At 45.5% G+C, this 14,663-nt stretch overlaps 1 protein-coding gene across 1 annotated transcript in view; it reads left to right on the forward strand.

The window, feature by feature from the left end:
- gpc3 (glypican 3) overlaps positions 1–13,074 on the forward strand; it is a 32,302-nt gene extending 19,228 nt beyond the window's left edge. The window contains exons 2-3 of the mRNA XM_029770601.1: positions 10,959–11,120; positions 13,034–13,074. Coding sequence (XP_029626461.1) covers positions 10,959–11,120; positions 13,034–13,074 — 203 coding nt within the window. The remainder of the gene's footprint in view (positions 1–10,958; positions 11,121–13,033) is intronic.
- The last annotated feature ends 1,589 nt before the right edge of the window (positions 13,075–14,663 follow it).

The raw sequence follows: 14,663 nt of genomic DNA on the forward strand, positions 1-14,663 counted from the left end.
CTGTAATGTGACATTTTCTAAGGCTTCCATTGGCTCTCAGAAGGCGCCAGAAAGTGGAATGACGTGTCTCCTGTCTCTGGGCGAAGAACAGCAGGAGATTTTGTGAGTGGTCAGGCTGTGAACAGTGACACATGAGAATTCTCCATTTCTTTCTTTCAGCCTTTGAATGAATACAACGTCGCCCGGTTGGAATATTATCGCTATTTTACGAGAAAAATAGCATAAAAATTGATTTTAAACAGCGTTTGACATGCTTCGAAGTACGGTAATGGAATATTTTGAATTTTTTTGTCACGAAATGCACTCGCGCGTCACCCTTCGGATAGTGACTTGAACGCACAAACAAAACGGAGCTATTTGGATATAACTATGGATTATTTGGAATCAAAACAACATTTGTTGTTGAAGTAGAAGTCCTGGGAGTGCATTCTGACGAAGAACAGCAAAGGTAATCCAATTTTTCTTATAGTAAATCTGAGTTTGGTGAGGGCCAAACTTGGTGGGTGTCAAATTAGCTATGTACTCAGAATATTGCAAAATGTGCTTTCGCCGAAAAGCTATTTTAAAATCTGACACCGCGATTGCATAAAGGAGTTCTGTATCTATAATTCTTAAAATAATTATAATTAATAATAATTATTTTGTGAACGTTAACCATGAGTAATTTAGTAAATTCACTGGAAGTTTGCGGTGGGTATGCTAGTTCTGAACATCACATGCTAATGTAAAAAGCTGTTTTTTGATATAAATATGAACTTGATTGAACAAAACATGCATGTATTGTATAACATAATGTCCTAGGAGTGTCATCTGATGAAGATCATCAAAGGTTAGTGCTGCATTTAGCTGTGGTTTTGGTTTTTGTGACATATATGCTTGCTTTGAAAATGGCTGTGTGATTATTTTTGGCAGGGTACTCTCCTGACATAATCTAATGTTTTGCTTTCGCTGTAAAGCCTTTTTGAAATCGGACAATGTGGTTAGATTAACGAGAGTATTGTCTTTAAAATTGTGTAAAATAGTAATATGTTTGAGAAATTTAAGTTATAGCATTTTTGAGGTATTTGTATTTCGCACCACGCGATTCCACTGGCTGTTGACTAGGTGGGACTCAAGCGTCCCACCTAGCCCAGGGAAGTTAATGAAGTGACTATACACAAAGCAAAACATAATAATAGGACGGCTTTCTGCTTGCCTGAAAACAGTCTGTCTGTATGGCCTGAAAACAGTCTGTCTGTATGGCCTGAAAACAGTCTGTCTGAATGGCCGGAAAACAGTCTGTCTATATGGCCTGAAAACGGTCTGTCTGTTTGACCTGAAAACGGTCTGTCTGTTTGACCTGAAAACGGTCTGTCTGTGTGGCCTGAAAACAGTCTGTCTGTATGGCCTGGAAAGACGTGGAGCTTTTGGCAGAAGTGTAAAAGATCGAGCGAAACACGCTCAGAGCAGAACAGTGTGTGATGACGAGGAGGAGGAGAACCAGAGGAAGAGAACCAGAGGAGGAGACCCAGAGGAGGAGGACTATAGTAAAGGAGAAGATGTGGATGTTGGTCCCAAGCGGTCTGTCTTGTCAGAAAGGCTTTATTTAGAATGTGTCATTTTTAGGTTTTAATTATCCCTGCAGACTACCTTGACTTATTCCCCACTGCTCTCAACTTCTGTAATGAAATACATTTATCATCTGCAAAATGGCAGATGAAACTGTCTGTTTTGCTGAAGATAATTGCTAAATCCTCTAGTCTCTCTTCCCCCTCCACACGCGCTTACCTCTCCCAGGGTGGTATTGACAGTTTAATCATTTTGTCCCTGCAGTCTGAAATTAACTTGATTTTATCTGTCAGGACTCCTTTGAAGCTATTGATTTAAGATATTAGGCCAGTCAGTGTGCATACTGAAGGTGCTTGTTGACCGATATATGGGAGGAGAGTCATTATATCTTTCAGTCTGATGTGGCCCTGGACCCACCTGTGAGTTAGCTAGCTACAGTATGTATGTTTGCAATAAAGATTATTGGTGTCTTTTTTTCAGTAAAATGATTTATTATAAAGTGCCTGTCTCCTCTGCTTTACTGGCCATTCTAGCTCTTTTCCATGTTACCTTAATGTGTTTTGTCTTTTCATTACTGCCTGGGCTCCATCCAATATCGATTTGAGCTCTGAAGATCTATTGTTGAAACAGATCGAGGAGAAAAAAGCATTTCTGTTATACCGTGCAACAATTACCTTTTCCTATGGATTGTGGTATCAACCCCTTTACCTTACATCATGTTCTGCATTGATTTTGTGTCATTTCTCAGAGTAAAAAACCTGTCTGCTAGTACGCCCTGCCTCAACCACAGTTCTACCAACCCTGCCTCAACTACAGTTTTACCAACCCTGTCTCAACCACAGTTCTACCAACCCTGCCTCAACCACAGTTCTACCAACCCTGCCTCAACCACAGTTTTACCAACCCTGTCTCAACTACAGTTTTACCAACCCTGTCTCAACCACAGTTTTACCAACCCTGTCTCAACCACAGTTTTACCAACCCTGTCTCAACCACAGTTTTACCAACCCTGTCTCAACTACAGTTTTACCAACCCTGTCTCAACCACAGTTCTACCAACCCTGTCTCAACCACAGTTCTACCAACCCTGTCTCAACCACAGTTTTACCAACACTGCCTCAACCACAGTTTTAACAACCCTGTCTCAACTACAGTTTTACCAACCCTGTCTCAACTACAGTTTTACCAACCCTGTCTCAACCACAGTTCTACCAACCCTGTCTCAACCACAGTTTTACCAACACTGCCTCAACTACAGTTTTACCAACCCTGTCTCAACCACAGTTTTACCAACCCTGTCTCAACCACAGTTCTACCAACCCTGTCTCAACTACAGTTTTACCAACCCTGTCTCAACCACAGTTCTACCAACCATGTCTCAACCACAGTTTTACCAACCCTGTCTCAACCACAGTTCTACCAACCCTGTCTCAACTACAGTTTTACCAACCCTGTCTCAACCACAGTTTTACCAACCCTGTCTCAACCACAGTTCTACCAACCCTGTCTCAACTACAGTTTTACCAACCCTGTCTCAACCACAGTTCTACCAACCCTGTCTCAACCACAGTTTTACTAACCCTGTCTCAACTACAGTTTTACCAACCCTGTCTCAACTACAGTTTTACCAACCCTGTCTCAACCACAGTTTTACCAACCCTGCCTCAACCACAGTTCTACCAACCCTGTCTCAACCACAGTTTTACCAACCCTGTCTCAACCACAGTTCTACCAACCCTGTCTCAACTACAGTTTTACCAACCCTGTCTCAACCACAGTTCTACCAACCCTGTCTGAACCACAGTTCTACCAACCCTGTCTCAACTACAGTTTTACCAACCCTGTCTGAACCACAGTTCTACCAACCCTGTCTCAACCACAGTTTTACCAACCCTGTCTCAACCACAGTTCTACCAACCCTGTCTCAACTACAGTTTTACCAACCCTGTCTCAACCACAGTTCTACCAACGCTGTCTCAACTACAGTTTTACCAACCCTGCCTCAACTACAGTTTTACCAACCCTGTCTCAACCACAGTTCTACCAACCCTGTCTCAACCACAGTTCTACCAACCCTGTCTCAACTACAGTTTTACCAACCCTGTCTCAACTACAGTTCTACCAACCCTGTCTCAACTACAGTTTTACCAACCCTGTCTCAACCACAGTTCTACCAACCCTGTCTCAACCACAGTTCTACCAACGCTGTCTCAACTACAGTTTTACCAACCCTGCCTCAACTACAGTTTTACCAACCCTGTCTCAACCACAGTTCTACCAACCCTGTCTCAACCACAGTTCTACCAACCCTGTCTCAACTACAGTTTTACCAACCCTGTCTCAACCACAGTTTTACCAACCCTGTCTCAACTACATTTTTACCAACCCTGTCTCAACCACAGTTCTACCAACCCTGTCTCAACTACAGTTTTACCAACCCTGTCTCAACCACAGTTCTACCAACCCTGTCTCAACCACAGTTCTACCAACCCTGTCTCAACCACAGTTCTACCAACCCTGTCTCAACCACAGTTTTACCAACACTGCCTCAACCACAGTTTTAACAACCCTGTCTCAACCACAGTTCTACCAACCCTGTCTCAACCACAGTTCTACCAACCCTGTCTCAACCACAGTTCTACCAACCCTGTCTCAACCACAGTTTTACCAACCCTGCCTCAACCACAGTTTTACCAACCCTGTCTCAACCACAGTTCTACCAACCATGTCTCAACTACAGTTCTACCAACCCTGTCTCAACCACAGTTTTACCAACCATGCCTCAACTACAGTTTTACCAACCCTGTCTCAACCACAGTTCTACCAACCCTGTCTCAACCACAGTTTTACCAACCCTGTCTCAACCACAGTTCTACCAACCCTGTCTCAACTACAGTTTTACCAACCCTGTCTCAACCACAGTTTTACCAACCCTGTCTCAACCACAGTTCTACCAACCCTGTCTCAACCACAGTTCTACCAACCCTGTCTCAACCACAGTTTTACCAACCCTGCCTCAACCACAGTTTTACCAACCCTGTCTCAACCACAGTTCTACCAACCATGTCTCAACTACAGTTTTACCAACCCTGTCTCAACCACAGTTCTACCAACCCTGTCTCAACCACAGTTCTACCAACCCTGTCTCAACCACAGTTTTACCAACCCTGCCTCAACCACAGTTTTACCAACCCTGTCTCAACTACAGTTTTACCAACCCTGTCTCAACTACAGTTTTACCAACCCTGTCTCAACCACAGTTTTACCAACCCTGCCTCAACTACAGTTTTACCAACCCTGTCTCAACCACAGTTCTACCAACACTGTCTCAACTACAGTTTTACCAACCCTGTCTCAACTACAGTTTTACCAACCCTGTCTCAACTACAGTTTTACCAACCCTGTCTCAACCACAGTTTTACCAACCCTGCCTCAACTACAGTTTTACCAACCCTGTCTCAACCACAGTTCTACCAACCCTGTCTCAACTACAGTTTTACCAACCCTGTCTCAACCACAGTTCTACCAACCCTGTCTCAACCACAGTTCTACCAACCCTGTCTCAACCACAGTTTTACCAACCCTGTCTCAACCACAGTTCTACCAACCCTGTCTCAACTACAGTTTTACCAACCCTGTCTCAACCACAGTTTTACCAACCCTGTCTCAACCACAGTTCTACCAACCCTGTCTCAACCACAGTTTTACCAACCCTGTCTCAACTACAGTTTTACCAACCCTGTCTCAACTACAGTTTTACCAACCCTGTCTCAACCACAGTTCTACCAACCCTGTCTCAACCACAGTTTTACCAACCCTGTCTCAACTACAGTTTTACCAACCCTGTCTCAACCACAGTTCTACCAACCCTGTCTCAACCACAGTTCTACCAACCCTGTCTCAACCACAGTTTTACCAACCCTGTCTCAACCACAGTTCTACCAACCCTGTCTCAACTACAGTTTTACCAACCCTGTCTCAACCACAGTTTTACCAACCCTGCCTCAACTACAGTTCTACCAACACTGTCTCAACCACAGTTCTACCAACCCTGTCTCAACTACAGTTTTACCAACCCTGTCTCAACTACAGTTTTACCAACCCTGTCTCAACTACAGTTTTACCAACCCTGTCTCAACCACAGTTTTACCAACCCTGTCTCAACCACAGTTCTACCAACCCTGTCTCAACCACAGTTTTACCAACCCTGTCTCAACCACAGTTTTACCAACCCTGTCTGAACCACAGTTCTACCAACCCTGTCTCAACCACAGTTCTACCAACCCTGTCTCAACCACAGTTCTACCAACCCTGTCTCAACTACAGTTTTACCAACCCTGTCTCAACCACAGTTTTACCAACCCTGTCTCAACCACAGTTCTACCAACCCTGTCTCAACCACAGTTTTACCAACCCTGTCTCAACCACAGTTTTACCAACCCTGTCTCAACCACAGTTTTACCAACCCTGTCTCAACTACAGTTTTACCAACCCTGTCTCAACTACAGTTTTACCAACCCTGTCTCAACCACAGTTCTACCAACCCTGTCTCAACTACAGTTTTACCAACCCTGTCTCAACCACAGTTCTACCAACCCTGTCTCAACTACAGTTTTACCAACCCTGTCTGAACCACAGTTCTACCAACCCTGTCTCAACTACAGTTTTACCAACCCTGCCTCAACTACAGTTCTACCAACCCTGTCTCAACCACAGTTCTACCAACCCTGTCTCAACCACAGTTCTACCAACCCTGTCTCAACCACAGTTCTACCAACCCTGTCTCAACCACAGTTTTACCAACCCTGTCTCAACCACAGTTCTACCAACCCTGTCTCAACTACAGTTCTACCAACCCTGTCTCAACCACAGTTCTACCAACCCTGTCTCAACCACAGTTCTACCAACCCTGTCTCAACCACAGTTTTACCAACCCTGTCTCAACCACAGTTCCTGATGTTTGTTTATTGTGCTATCAATCAGCCAGTGTTGGGTTGTTCTCTTAGTAGTCCTCTGCAGATTACTATTCTGTTTTTCATGGAAGTGAGAGAGGTGTGGTTGTGAATGTGGTTGTGATTGTGAATGTGATTCCGAATGTAAATATGATTGTGAATGATTGTGAATGTGATTGTGAATGTGATTCTGAATGTAAATATGATTGTGAATGTGATTGTGAATGTGATTCTGAATGTGATTGTGATTGTGATACTGATTGTGATTATGAATGTGAATGTGCGTCATGCCTACTTATTCGTCAGGTCTGCACATTTCTGCTCCACATTACTATACTCTACCTGTAGTGCATTACAATGTGGCAGAGGCTGCGCGACCGAAGGTAACCAGCTCGTTTTATTTTTGGACAGAGTGGGCTCTCTACTACTTCTGAAGATTAATATAATATTAACATTTAAATGTTATTCACATTTTAGTACATACAGAATATCTGTAACGGTCGTCGATAGGACTGGACCAAAATGCAGAGGGTATATTGATCATCTTCTTATTTATTGAAGGAAAAAACACTTAAACAAAACAAACAACGAAAACAGTCCCGTAAGGTGCACAGACTATACAGGAAACAACCACCCACAAAACACAAGAGAAAACTAACCCAACTAAATATGGCCTCCAATTAGAGGCAACGACAACCAGCTGCCTCTAATTGGAGGTCCTACCAAAACCCCAACATAGAAATAGAAAAACTAGATAAACACATAGAAATAGAAAATGTAGAACATAAACCAAAAAACCCGAACCACACAAAACAAACACCCCCTGCCACGCCCTGACCAAACTACAATGACAATTAACCCCTTTTACTGGTCAGGACGTGACAGTATCCCCCCAAAGGTGCAGACCCCAAATGCACCTCAAACACAAAAACCCCACAAAAAAAACCCCCAAACTTAAAGGGAGGGTGGCCACCATCAACGACGGCTCCCGTGCTACTCCCCTCCCCAATCCTCCAACTACGGAGGTGGCTCTGGCTCCGGCCTTAGTCCCCATTCTAACCTGCCCACCCCCGCTGAAGGCTCAGGGCTGTAGACCACTGCTGAAGGCTCTGGGCTGAGGTGCGTCGCTGGAGACCCCGGGCTGAGGTGTGTCACTGGAGACCTCAGGCTGAGGTGCGTCGCTGGAGACCTCGGGCTGAGGAGCGTCGCTGGAGACTCAGGGCTGAGGAGCATCGCTGGAGGCTCAGGGCTGAGGAGCGTCGCTGCAGGCTCCGGACCGTGGGCCGTCTCTGCAGGCTCCGGACCGTGGGCCGTCTCTGCAGGCTCCGGACCGTGGGCCATCTCTGCAGGCTCCGGACTGTGGGCCGTCTCTGCAGGCTCTGGACTGTGTCGGTTCCGGACTGTGGGTCGTCTATGTCGGTTCCGGACTGAAGGACATTGTCGGAAGCACTGGATGGGGAACTGTCGCCGGAAGCTCTGGACGGGGAACTGTCGCCAGAAGCTCTGGACGGGGACTTGTCGCCGGAAGCTCTGGACGGGGACTGCGCACTGAAGGCCTGATGCGTGGGGCTGGCTTAGGAGGCACCAGACTATTGACACGCACCTTAGGGCTAGTGCGAGGAGCAGGAACAGGACGTACTGGACTGGGCAGGCGCACTAAAGGCCCGATGTGTGGGGCTGGCTCTGGAGGCACCAGACTATTGACACGTACCTCAGGGCTAGTGCGAGGAGCAGGAACAGGACATACTGGACTGGGCAGGTGCACTAAAGGCCTGATGCGTGGGGCTGGCTTTGGAGGCGCCAGACTATTGACATGCACCTCAGGGCTAGTGCGAGGAGCAGGAACAGGACGTACTGGACTGGGCAGGTGCACTATAGGCCTGATGCTTGGGGCTGGTTTTGGAGGCGCCAGCCTAGTAACACACACCTCAGGGCTAGTGCGAGGAGCAGGAACAGGACGTACTGGACTGGGCAGGCGCACTAGAGGAAGAGTACGAGGATCAGGAACAGGATACACTGGGCCATGAACCCTCACCGGCGGTCTGATGCTTGCAACTTGCATCACCGGTCCTGGCTCGATGCTGGCTCTAGCATGACACCTGTGAGGAGCTTTCACCAAGCGCACCGGGCTGTAGCTGCGCACTGGCGATACCGTGCGTATCTCCGCATAACATGGTGCTTGCTTGATCCGTCGCTCCCCATAATAAGCACAGGTGCTCCTTCGTGCCCTTTCCGCCAGTACCTCTGTTCGGAATCTCGCGTCAAGCTCCTCGCTTGATTCCTTGACTGGCTCCTTTATGCTCCACGGCTCTCTCCTGTACGCCCGGGAAGTTAGGTCAGGGCTCCCCCATTTTTTGGGGCTGCCTCCTCACCTCCTGAAATGAAGGATATAGTGCCTCATACCTCCGTCGTTCCCTCTTGGCTTCCTCCAGCTCCTCCTTCGGTCGCAGTACTCCCCAGCCTGCCTCCAGGGTCCCTTTCCATCTAATATTTCCTCCCATGTCCATGACTCCAAGTAGCTCTCCTGCTGCTCCTTCCTCCGCTGCTTGGTCCTTCTTTGGTGGGTGGTTCTGTAACGGTCGTCGTAAGGAGTGGACCAAAATGCAGCGGGTATATTGATCATCTTATTTATTGAAGGAAAAAACACTTTACAAAACAAACGACGAAAACAGTCCCGTAAGGTGCACAGACTATACAGGAAACAACCACCCACAAAACACAAGAGAAAACTAACCCAACTAAATATGGCCTCCAATTAGAGGCAACGACAACCAGCTGCCTCTAATTGGAGTTCCTACCAAAACCCCAATATAGAAATAGAAAAACCAGATAAACACATAGAAATAGAAAATGTAGAACATAAACCAAAAAACCCGAACCACACAAAACAAACACCCCCTGCCACACCCTGACCAAACTACAATGACAATTAACCCATTTTACTGGTCAGGACGTGACAATATCAGCCAAACTATGACCCCAAATTGTATTTAAGAGCATACCGTGTCTCAGCCGATGGAGGCACAACACTAACACCCCAGGTGATGTAACAGAGTGTAAACAACAACATATGTGAAAATGATAAGACATTCTAAAACAGTTTGACAACCCTGTTTGTATGCTTTCAAATGATATCAAACTCAACTGTGTATTTTTCCAGTGATGAATGCATGGTTTTTCATGGCAGGGTGGGGTATGCAAAATGAGTCAACTTTGAGCACCTCTATCTCCTGAATGTTTCGGTGTTCAGGTCCAAAAAGCAAATTTCTAACGCTCTACCATGGCCAAACATGTATGGAAGGTTTTGTTCATATCATCCAGTTTTTGACCAGTGGGAGGTGAGTTCTTGATTCAGTGTTTATCAGAGCACCCCACACATATTTGTGTTTAATATTTCTTTGTAACTTTGATATAGTTGAAGGTAAACTATTCAGCAAGGTCAACGGTTGTGTTTGAGGGAAGCCTTGATACAAGTCAGACCATAATCTTTATTTACCTTTTCACATTAAAATAATTTCTTTGGGGCAATTCTTCTTTGATCCGGGCATACGTGTACAGTGTCCGACGAAAACATCCTTGTCACTTCAATTTCTCTTTCAATGACTTACATGTTCACTTTTCAAAAGAACCCTGCAAATCCAATTATGACTTCTATTTCTAAACAACCTTCAGAAGCAGTGGTCATGATGAAAGCTGTTAGCGTATCAACCTACCATTTGTCATGTCTTTGAGTATTTCACACAGGCAGGATGTTCCTGTGAAAGTGATTTGTCTGACCCTCCTCTTTCACCACTCAGCTTTAGAAGTTTCAAAAGGAAAACAAAAGCTCACAGTCTTTCCACACATTCTCATGTTTGTCAGATGACTTATTACATGCAAGTCGAGAGATAGGATGGGTTTCATTCCATCTCATAGTTCGTGAAATCTTCACATTCTTTACTCACTGTGAACAGGAACTACAGCCCTGGTGCAATTATTTGCAAAGAGCAGGGAAATGGAATTAAATTAATTGTAATTAAAGGGTTCATTTGAATTGAACTTTTAAGTTTCAATGTAAAGTTTCAGGTGCGCTAAAACACATAGTAGTCCTCAGAGGAGGCTGGACTCCAGTTGGAAATGCAAGCTGTTTGCTGCCCTGCTCACATGGTAGCTCGACTCAATTCGCAAATGTGATCTCTTGTAAACAAACTGCAGCTTTGGGTAGACCTTGCCCATACTGTAGGTACAGCTCTAGGATCAGCTTACCCTCACCGAATCGGAACTTTCACTAGTAGTGGGAAAACACTCAACTGACCTTAGATCAGCGTGTTTGGGCAAATTCATCCATGGTTGCGTCCCAAATGCCACCCTATTCTCTTAATAGTGTGCAACCTTTGACCAGGGCCCATAGTGCACTGTAAATATAATAGGGTGCCATTTGGAACGCACTATATGCCTCTCCTGCCCCCTCTTGTCCAGGTGCAGACCTGCAGGTGTGCCAGCCCAAGGGCCTGACTTGCTGTTCCAGGAGGATGGAGGAACGTTACCAGATGACTGCCAGGCAGAATATGGAGTCAGGCCTGCAGACAGTCAGCGCACCGCTCAAACTCCTCATCATCCAGAACGCAGCTGTCTTCCAAGGTGAGAATGTTTCTAATGTGTGTCTTGACTGTTGTCCATCATACACACTTATCCAGAGCCATTTACAGGAGCAATTAGGATTAAGTGCCTTGCTCAAGAGCACATAAAGAAAATGCACCTAGTCAGCCCAGAGATTCAAACCAGCAACCTTTCAGTTACTGGCCCAACACTCTTAACCGCTATGCTACCTGCCGCCCCAACATCTCATTTGAACTTGGGTGGAGTCATGACGACAATTCAAGGAGGATCAGAACAGTAGTTTCCTGTCTCAACTAGCCTATCACCATCTTGTTTGCCCTTCTTCAAAATGGTTGCTGCTGCTTAATGAAAATGTATTGCATTTACAGTACATGTTTAGCTTTTTAAGATAGATTTTTCAGTTACTGAGAGATACTGTTACTTCTCAGCATGCAGTCTGTTCTGTATGACAAATGTTTAGTGCCAGAGTTTTGACATACAAGAGAACGTGGACCCACAGGACTATACTTTCCAATGGGTACACTCTTGTAGCGACTAGCATGACACGCCATCATCTTGATATGCCAATTAAAAATTGATGTTTAATGTGGAGCAAAGGGCTTGGCTGACTTGGTTGTAAGCTACATGCTAACAATGTTAGAGACGGCCACTGTGGTTGACTCCAGTTCCCTAGAAGAAACTCGATGCTAATTGGTTTAGGATAGGACTTGAAAGAACTCCCTAAACAACCCACCGAGTGGAATCAATACTAGAACATGCTGGTCTTGTCCTGTTTTGTTTGATCTCTTTGTCTCTCCCCTCTCTGTCTCTCTTTCTCTCTCCCCTCTCTGTCTCTCTTTCTCTCTCCCCTCCTCTCTGTCTCTCTTTCTTTCTCCTGTCCTCTCTGTCTTTCTTTCTCTCTCCCCTCTCTGTCTCTCTTTCTCTCTCCCCTCCTCTGTCTCTCTTTCTCTCCCCTCCTCTCTGTCTCTCGTTCTCTCTCCCCTCTCTGTCACTCTTTCTCTCCCCTCCTCTCTCGTTCTCTCTCCCCTCTCTGTCTCTCTTTCTCTCTCCTGTCCTCTCTCGCTTTCTCTCTCCCCTCTGTCTCTCTTTCTCTCTCCTGTCCTCTCTGTCTCTCTGTCTCTCTCCCCTCTCTCTCTCTTTCTCTCTCCCCTCCTCTCTGTCTCTCTTTCTCTCTCCTGTCCTCTCTGTCTCTCTTTCTCTCTCCTATCCTCTCTGTCTCTCTTTCTGTCTCCTATCCTCTCTGTCTCTCTTTCTCTCTCCCCTCTCTGTCTCTTTCTCTCTCCCCTCCTCTCTGTCTCTCTTTCTCTCTCCCCTCTATGTCTCTCTTTCTCTCTCCTGTCCTCTCTGTCTCTCTTTCTCTCCCCCTCCTCTGTCTCTCTTTCTCTCTCCCTCTCCTCCCCTCCTCTCTCTCTTTCTCTCCTCTCTCTCTTTCTCTCTCCCTCTCCTCTCTCTCTTTCTATCTCCCCTCCTTTCTTTCTTTCCCCTCCTCTCTCTCGTTCTCTCTCCCTTCTCTGTCTCTCTTTCTCTCGCCTGTCCTCTCTGTCTCTCTCCCCTCTCTCTCTCTCTTTCTCTCTCCTGTCCTCTCTGTCTCTCTTTCTCTCTCCTATCCTCTCTGTCTCTCTTTCTCTCTCCTATCCTCTTTGTCTCTCTTTCTCTCTCCCCTCCTCTCTGTCTCTCTTTCCCTCTCCCCTCACTGTCTCTCTCTCTCCTGTCCTCTCTGTCTCTCTTTCTCTTCCCCTCCTCTGTCTCTCTTTCTCTCTCCCTCTCCTCTCTCTCTTTCTATCTCCCCTCCTCCCTTTCTTTCTTTATTTCTTTCTTTCTTTCCCTCCCTCTCTCTTTACAACTCTCTGTCTCTTTTCTATTGGGAATTGAGTACATGCCTTCTTTGCAATCTTCTGTGCTCCTCCGTCTCTTTTGTTCTTTTGTGCACTCAGATCAAAGGCCTTCCCCCTCTCCATCTCCCATCTTGGAGTAGTATTCTCTCTCGCTTTCCCCCTCTCCTCCCCCTCCTCATCCCCCCATCACCTGCCTCTCTCTTAACTCAGACTGCATCAGAGGTTTGCCTTTTTGAAGTCAACTTTGCCGAACAATGGTGAAAGTAATGACTCTGTCACAGGTTTTTCGGGGGCTGTTCAAATGACAAGCTCCTTCTGCATCGGGAGTAGCAAGGAATAGATCTTCTATTCCCTCATACCTGTTGATTAGAAACAGGTATCATCAGAAATCTCCATATAGAGAGTTATTTGTTTAGTCTGTTTCCCTCTGTAAACTGTGTTCTGTGATAAGTATGACCTCTCAAAAACAGTTTGACATTCCATAAGTTTGAGGTCACTTCAAATCAAATAACATTTTATTTGTCACATGCTTCATAAACAACAGGTGTAGACTAACAGTGAAATGCTTGGTAAACAACAGGTGTAGACTAACAGTGAAATGCTTGGTAAACAAAAGGTGTAGACTAACAGTGAAATGCTTGGTAAACAACAGGTGTAGACTAACAGTGAAATGCATACTTTCCAACATGTAGAGTTAAAGATAATAAAAAAATTTTTTTTAAATAGTGACACAAGGAATAAATACACATTGAATAACAAATACCAATAATAAGTAAAAAATAACATGGCTATATACAAGGAGTACCAGGACAGAGTTGATGTGCAGGGGTACGAGGTAATAACATGGCTATATACAAGGAGACCAGGACCGAGTTGATGTGCAGGGTACGAGGTAATAACATGGCTATATACAAGGAGACCAGGACCGAGTTGATGTGCAGGGGTACGAGGTAATAACATGGCTATATACAAGGAGTACCAGGACAGAGTTGATGTGCAGGGGTACGAGGTAATAACATGGCTATATACAAGGAGTACCAGGACAGAGTTGATGTGCAGGGGTACGAGGTAATAACATGGCTATATACAAGGAGTACCAGGACAGAGTTGATGTGCAGGGGTACGAGGTAATAACATGGCTATATACAAGGAGTACCAGGACAGAGTTGATGTGCAGGGGTACGAGCTAATAGCATGGCTATATACAAGGAGTACCAGGACAGAGTTGATGTGCAGGGGTACGAGGTAATAACATGGCTATATACAAGGAGTACCAGGACAGAGTTGATGTGCAGGGGTACGAGGTAATTGAGTTAGCTATGTACATACTGTATAGGTAGGTGTAAAGTGACTAAGCAACAGATGGATAATAAACAGTAGCAGCAGTGTATGTGGTGAATATGAAAGTATGTGTGTGTGTGTGTTGTCACTACGTGTGTGTGCTCATGTTATGTGTGTGTGTGTGGGCATGTGTAGTGCGTGTGTGTATGTGTGTGTTGGGGTGTCAGTGTAAGTATGTGTGAGTGTGGGTAGGATCCAGTGTATGTGCATAGAGTCAGTGCAAGAGAGTTAGTGTAAAAAAGGGTCAATGCAGGTAGTCCAGAGTGGCCATTTGATTAGCTATTTAGGAGTCTTATGGCTTGGAGTTAGAAGCTGGTCAGGGTCCTGTTGGTTCCAGGCTTGGTACATCGGTACCGCTTGCCATGCGGTAGCAGAGAGAACAGTCTAT

This window comes from Salmo trutta, chromosome 13 (genome assembly GCF_901001165.1).
Source record: "Salmo trutta chromosome 13, fSalTru1.1, whole genome shotgun sequence".
Taxonomy (NCBI): Eukaryota; Metazoa; Chordata; class Actinopteri; order Salmoniformes; family Salmonidae; genus Salmo; species Salmo trutta.